General features: G+C 37.5%; 1 protein-coding gene across 2 annotated transcripts in view; it reads left to right on the top strand.

Annotated features, from left to right (window-relative positions):
- The first annotated feature begins 2,796 nt into the window (after positions 1-2,796).
- Positions 2,797-7,771, top strand: part of LOC142335996 (uncharacterized) — an 18,065-nt gene continuing 13,090 nt past the window's right edge. For both annotated transcript variants that reach the window (XM_075384436.1, XM_075384435.1), the window contains exons 1-4: positions 2,797-3,050; positions 3,274-3,634; positions 3,708-3,779; positions 3,851-3,919. In XM_075384436.1, the coding sequence (XP_075240551.1) occupies positions 2,915-3,050; positions 3,274-3,634; positions 3,708-3,779; positions 3,851-3,919 (638 nt within the window). In that variant the 5' untranslated portion in view covers positions 2,797-2,914. The remainder of the gene's footprint in view (positions 3,051-3,273; positions 3,635-3,707; positions 3,780-3,850; positions 3,920-7,771) is intronic.

The raw sequence follows: 7,771 nt of genomic DNA, 5'->3' as shown, positions 1-7,771 counted from the left end.
ACGCTGAATTATAGTGGAAATGTTTATCGTAATTGACTCAACTATCACATTTTAAGGAATAATTGTTAATTGCCCTCAAACGAATTTTGTAGCAAATATTTTAATCTGTTGTTCTTTTTTATGCGATTTTTCGCTTGACCGGTTTTTTGTCTGACCCATTTTGACTTTTCGTACTCCGAAAAGGGATAAGGAGGTAGCGCTCATTGGGCATTATGTTCTCTTAGAGCCTTTCAGCTCACCAGTCTTCAAGTATGCGATTCACGGAAACTGTTTTGGAGACTTATACTTATGGTGTGAAGGGTGGTTCTTGAAGAGGGAAATTGATCCCACCCCGTCCCCAATTCACCCCCCCCCCAATCGCCATCCCTGCACATCGTTCAGGCCGTAAGGGCTCTCCGTGCAGCGAAAGATCCCCCCACCGTTGCCCCCCCCCAGCGGCGCTCACCTCACGCCCCTTCAATTGAGCTAAAACTAGCCGTGCTAAACCGTGGCTAGCTACTGACGAAGCCTAGTGCTCGCCGGTCGTTTGCGAGAAATTTGCCCGACGTTAGTCGGTTATGTTTTTTCGTGTGTGTGAGACTAGATTTTTTTCACTGCAGGAAGTTTTTCACCCAGTGAGACATAACATCAAATAAAGAATCGAAAACTGCAGTTAATACAGTACAAACTAGTACTGTGTGATATATTTGATTAATTGCTCTGACGAAGTTTTTAACATTTAACTTAGTCCGGCCGGTCGTTTTGCATTTTTATGTGCTACCGACTTTTCCGTCTGCGGTTAGTTTTGTATTATCATTTGACTTTTAGTCCGCAAAATCGGGATGAACAGGTAAAACCCTGAGGGCAAAAATTCTAAATGTCGTATGGCTCACTAGCCTTTAAGTACTCCTTAGTAAAGCTGAAGCTAGCCTCCCTCAGCGGCAGGCTACTACTGACGAAGCCAACTACTCGCCAGTTGTTTGCGAGCAATTGGGCCGACGTTAGTCGGTTATATTTGTTGTTTAAAACATTGGCTTCCCTGAATTGGATTACCATGTTTGTAGAATTTTGTGATGTGCTTTGTTGAAGTTCGTTGACTCTGTTATCAATAGCCGGGATATTCAGCTCTTTCTTCAATTTGAATTATTGGATTGTAATTTTATGACTTGTACTGCTATGTTTTTCGTCAAAAGGATTTTTTGTTGTTTACCCAATTTTTATGTTTTATAGGCCTTTTAGCATCTCATTAAGAATCGAGAGACTTTCAGACTACCAAATCTCATTTAAAATTACTCGCATTTTTGATATTATTTGTCTTGTAATGAAAGAAATATCTTCCATATTTGTTTCAATCCCAATTATTTCGAACTTGTTTGAATCCCAATTTGAATCAATTGCGGCTATTGTCTGCCAGTTTTGTATTAGAAGGTTATCTTACGAAATTTTGCCTCTGCATTTAACCCTATCAGCGCTTTCGTCTTTGACCAGGGAGATCCGAGTGGACTCGGAGCATATGCGCAGTAAAGAATGCACACTTTTTTATAGAGCATCCATTCATTCAAATATTAACTGCTCTCGGACGGAGTTGTAATAACAATAAGCCTTTATGTGGTCGTGTGTTTCTACTTAAAATTTTTGTGGTCGTGTGTTTGTACTTAAAAGAACTGAATTGCGTACGTGACGTCTTTTTTCACTCTTAGTGGAGAGTGTTTTTTCTTCATTCGCGGGATTGTTTGTGGTCACACTTCACTTAACTCACTGTCAAAAATGACTTTCAAAATGACTTTACTTTATTTCAAGGAGATAAGGTCAAGTGTGTTCGTGTCACTCTCATGGAAAAGTATTTAAGGACAGCTAGTAGAGGCAGCAATAAGTTAAACAGATTCCTTATGAAAATATAACAGCTCAGCATTTAATAAAAATAATTATCTTTTTTGTCGGTTTCTTTTACTATCTTTTTTGAAACTGCAGATTACGAAGCTATTGCGACTATTTTCTGCCAATCGTTCAGTTGTTTCCGATGTTTCGTACTACCGACTTTTCGTCTGATCGTTTTTTGTTTTTCGGCTGAAAAACGTGATAAACAGGTAATGCTTGGAGAGCTTTAAGTTTTCTTAGAGGCTTGCAGCTCACTAGTCTGTGAGTATGGGATTCATCGAAAATGTTTAAGAGACATAAATTCATTGTGTGTGAAGTACAATTCTATAGTCTCCTCACCTACCCACCCACCCTCTCAAATTCCAACGGTCCTCCCCTGCTCTATCCCCCCCTCAGTAAAGTTAAAGCAGGCCTCCCTATGTTGCATCCAGCCAGTGACGAAGCCAATACTTCGCCAGTCTTTTGAGAGCAATTCGCCCGACGTTAGTGCGTCATCATCAGTTGTTGTTTGTAACGCCCTTTTTTAGATTACAGAAGCGCGGTACATTCGTCAATACATTTCGAAATTGTGAAATTCCAGAAATTGATTTGCTCCCACTTCATCACGTAGTTGTTGGTGATATTTTATTCATTCCCTGATGATAAATGAAAGTCTGGGATGACCTGTGTACACAATTTTTAAACAACTAATAACACAGCAGGTACATAAGTGTTAAAAAAATTGGGACAAGGGACGCCCTCTTCGCGCATAACGTGGAAAATATTTTGGATTCTTTTTTGAGATGTCTATGCATTTTTCCACTAAAATGGTAGCTCTGACAGACTGCGTTGTTCAATGTGCTATCTGGTTGCCTGAATAATATATTGTGTTTGACTGTTCATAGCGGTTAATTTCAATTTGAGTTAGTGAAGTTGATTTTGTTTCATTTTTATGAAGTAGTACTCAAGATACAATTTCAGATCTCTGCTATGAAAACCTCTATTTCCCTCTTATAAAACTAGATTGACAATCGGAAGAAACGTGAAACTTATTTAGCCTCCCTCAATCACCTCAAATATGCATCACATACAAATCAACAACAGATTCGCGGACTTAGAGTTCGACGACGAGAATGAGGAAAACGTCGAATCAAAGAAAATAGTTGAGAAGAAGGAAAAGGACGTTAAAAAGGAAACGAAAAAGCCACCAAAAAGTAAGGGCAGTTTAGTGTTCTTTTCATTAACTTTCATAGATACATGTTTCGTTTGGAGTTATGACTGGTTACTAGGATGAATTTCATAAAATTCTTAAAACTCTAGAAGCATGGTTTCGAATTAAGTTGAAAATCAGAAAGCAGCCGGCGTAATTCATTGGAGGGCGTGGGCTTAGAAAGGTATGTTTTCATGTGCTGTTGTGAGCAGTAATATTGCGTTTAGGCAATGCTAACAACATCATGCCACCCAAAGCAGTTCAGCAGTCGGAGAAGCCGCCTCCAAAATCGCAATCCCGGGCACCCGTTGGAAACCAACCAGCTCAGGAAAAGTCGGCCAATGTAGCCCCGGACGATTCACGAAAACCACCTAGACCACCTGCAGGTGGCAATGGAGGACCCCCTTCTGGTGGGTTTGGAGGTAACCGAACAACCGGTGGTGGTGGCGGAGGCGGCGGTGGTTTCGGAACAACTGCGTTCTCTAACTCGAACGCAGGCAACCGACAAAGTGGTCCGAGACCAGCTGGAGGCTTTGACAATCGTGGTGGCAAACGAGAGTTTGACAGGAAAAGTGGATCGGAGAAAACGTGAGCTTTTTCAATATTCTAAATACCTCATTGGGAAATTAATCGTTCTAAAATTTCCATAAATTTATTTCAGAAGCGTGCGGGGCAGCGACAAGCGTGAAGGGGCTGGACCCCATAACTGGGGAAATTCGATAAAGGATTTCACGTGAGTAGTGGATTGAAAACGTTAAAAAATAGTCCTCATTCGAGACACTTTAACAATTAATCTTATTTCAGCACTGAGACGTTTGCTCCTCCGGCTGACGCTGAAGCTGAAACAGATGAGAAGAAACCCACCGAGGAAAAGTAAGTGAACTTTGAAGACCCAAAAACCACCAGTTTCTTACTGTTCTTAAACGTAAAAATATAACCAACATAGTTATTCAGATCTTTCTTTTTTTATTATCCAGAATTAACATATAAGCGAGACCTCATAACAGCAGTGTAGTAGCAACGATTAATCAATGCCATATGGACCCAATCCTTCACTCCTAAGAATTGCATAACTTATTAGATGGTTGTGACAAGATCAATGAGTTTTACACAATTTTTGACCTTTCAAAATCAATTACTCACCATTAGGTGTTCATATTATTAATAGCCGCACAGCGATAGCTGGGGCTATTATTGGCCTTCTCTTGGATTTTTTTATTTCGTCGTCGCGATTTTTGTTACGACCATATGACGTCACAACCACTTCAAATCTGCTTTTTGTTCATTCGTTCATGCAATTTCAACTGAAGTGCGTGTGACGTCTATTTTAGCTCTTAGTGGAGCGAGTTTTTTTTTGTTCATTCGCGTGATTAATATTTTGGTCACACTTGACTTACCTCACTCTCAAAAATGACTTCCTCACTTTGAAATTGTCTTTTGTTTACTTTAATTCAAAGAAATAAGGTCAAATGGGTGTGTGTCACTCTAAATGAAGGTTATTTGAGAGCAGCTAATAGAGGCAGCGAAAACTTATACAGATTTTTAATCAAAATATAACATATCAGCCTTCAATGAAAAGACGAAATTTTTTGGTCTGTCTTTTACTATTTTTTTTTTTGAGAACACAGATCTACGAAGCTATTGCGGCTATTTTCTGGCAATCTGCCAGCTATGTTTATTCCTTCTCCTTTGAATTAACGCGGTATTTTTTCTGACCTATTTGGCATCTTGAGTTTTGGAGGATAAATCCTTTTTTTACTGAAGGTCACTAAAAGCATCCGGAAAATAAAAGATTTAAAAAAAGATTTTTCATTGTATGTGTCGAGAAATAATTATTTTCTTATCTCAGGTATCCCAATTTCGCTCAGATCTGTAAATTTTTAAATTAAGAGAACTAAGTGGTTTCCCAGATGAATGTAAGTTTTCGCAGAAATTTGTAAAATTAATTTCATGAAATGTTTGATCTTGGTTTTTTATTTTAATTGATATATACACTTGTTTCGGTTCGTTTCAAATAATGCTTTTATGGGAAGCTACAAAGTTTTTATCTCATCAGCTGTTCAGATGTCGAGAGAAGGAATGCAAAATATTTAGATGTTTTTGTTTTTCTCAAAAAATATTGCTGTTTGTAGTTTTCTAAATCAAGCGTTCAGTTTTCAGTTCTAACAATCAAACCTGTGTTCATATGTTAAAACTTGTATTCAAGTGTTCAAGGAGAAATAGGAGAGGTTATTTGTCCAGTTCTCAAGTTAAATTTCTTGCTGTTTTATTAATTTCGGTTTATATTTAATAATGGTCGCCATCATCTTCTCACTAGGCAATTTTTGCGGTCCTGTTTTTTTTTACCATTCAAAGAATTTGAATTGTATTGGGGCGCTGTCTTTTGTAAGATCTGTTCACACATTTTTATAATTTTGAAATGCAAATTAAAGTAATTTTGGTCATGCTGAAACGGTAAGTGGAGCGAGTGGTTTTGCGGCGTGAAATTTTTTACTCGAATATAAAGGTAGAGAAAATGGCGTTTGAACAAAAATTCGCTTTCTTGCTAGTGGTTTTTTGTTCACAATGGGCATCTTGACATTGATTGTTACTGTTTCTTTTAATTTTTTTGTCTGATTATAGCTGCGAAGCTGTAAGCTGAGTGGTGATATATTGCGGTGTTTTTTACAATTCAAAGGATTTGAATTGTATTGGGGCTCTGTCTTAAGATCTGTTCACACATTTTCTTGATTTTTGAAGTGAAATTGGAGTAGTAATTTTGGTCACGCCGAAACTGGAAGTGGAGCGAAAAAGCGAGTGTTTTCTGGCGTAAGTTTTTTCACTCGAAATTTTGACATTGATTTTTACAGTTTTTCGATTTTTTTTAATCTGATTTTTCAAATGGTTTCTCCAATACATTCATAGACCGTTGTAGTTCTAGTTTTTGTTTGGTCAATGAAAATTCTTTGAGTTGAACGCCAGGACTTGTCCTGCTATGTTTTTTTTGTTTCGTCGTCTTGCGCTCTTTTTCGTTTTACATTTTGTTCTAGAACATTCTGTCACTTCACGTTTTCAGTCACTTTTTCACGCTTGACTTTTTGCTTTTCGCGTGACCTAAATTGCGCGCAATCAGAATTTATGTATGTTGCTAAAACAAAGTTGTTTGTAATATAAGAGAGGATAAGAGACGTATAGCCTAGTGGTTAATGCAGCCGGTTATTACGCCGCGGGTTGGGGGTTTGAACCTCTGCTGCGTCAGAAGTTTTGCACCCAAAATAGTTCTGAGATGTAAACTCCTTTTGAATAAAAGTTGGCCGCGATAACTTTTTTCAAATCTGTTTCTATCTGTTTCAATCTGCCAGCTATGTTTTCTGTGTAAATAATTTTCCAAATCCGTTCTAGGTCTGGTTTTTGTATATGACAATTTTAGGCAAATTGTAGGTCAGGAGGGTCCTGCTATGTTTTTTTTTACTTTGTCGAATAAAAATTAGTTTCGCTTTACATCATTTTGCCGCGTCTTCGACGTTTTTTTAAAATCTTTTTGACTTTTCTACACTAGTTCCATTGTTCGCTCATTCTGCTCAAAGTGCTTTTAAGCAGCAGTTGCTCAGCAAAGTAATCCAAATTGAATAGAATCAGTATCATAACGGAGTCAACAATAGAATCAGGATAAAACCAGAAAGCCCAATTTTTGATGCCCGATACTTGAAGGCTGTTAGCGAAATAAGTCTTAGTTAGCTCTAATGCTTATTGGTATTGATACTATCCCCTGTATCCTCTCTTTAAGTAACCTTGTATGCGCTCATGTCGGGAGTATAGTAACGGGAGTATGTCTTACAACAAAATGAAATCAACATAGTTCGCACTTTCAAAATATTTTCTTACATCAATCAGTTTCTTCTTTTTTTTCTGTATTTTCAATCCCAATCGTGGTCTTTGGAATCAATGGTGGCTATTTTCCGGCAATCTGCTGGATATGTTATTTTTGTAATTTTTGTGGCTATTTCTGAACCCTATTAATTTGCAAAAGATGCATATCTAAAGTAAGTGCTAATATGAGGACCCCATGATCCCAATTGAAGAGCTACCAAATGATGCTTTTCTGTTTTATGTACGATGCTTAGACGCTAAGTAAAAACTGTTTAGATTTAAGCTTACAGGAAAATATCGGTGAACGATCTGTTTACCTCGAATCCAAATACAAATCTGACCATCTGTTTCTTCTGAAAAATGGCTTTTTGAAATCTGACCATCTGTTTCTTCTGAAATGGCGGTGCTCAATTCAAATGCGAACTGGCTTGACTTGTGAAGATTGACTTTGTTGATCCATTGCGACCCTTACTTTTTAGTCTCGATTTGTTTTAATAGTTATGATGTGGTTGAAGAGGTTATTTTTGCTCTTATGATTTTTTATTGTTCATATCAAATTTGATTGCAACAATTTTATACCGCCTCTAGAACAATGCAGAAATTTTACTGTTTTTCTATGATTTCAATTGCGAAGCACCGGAATTTGAGTGACATAAACTCTTTTGCGAGTTGATGTTGCATATTTGACCCTGCATGATGTACTTTATTGGAACTCACTAACTTTTTTAAAATCAAATTGTGAATTGAAGTTGATTTAATGTGTCTTATCTAGCCGTCAAATTTAGAAGGGTTCTCTTCCTTTGAAGTTTTTTTGATCTGAATGTGTTTTGCTACAAGGGTTCGTTTATCATCTTGGCTATTTTCCGGCATGCTACT

This window comes from Convolutriloba macropyga, chromosome 3 (genome assembly GCF_964194025.1).
Source record: "Convolutriloba macropyga chromosome 3, txConMacr16.3, whole genome shotgun sequence".
NCBI lineage: Eukaryota > Metazoa > Xenacoelomorpha > Acoela > Convolutidae > Convolutriloba > Convolutriloba macropyga.
Note: the sequence above shows the minus strand (reverse complement) of the source record. Positions and strands in the feature narration are given on the sequence as shown.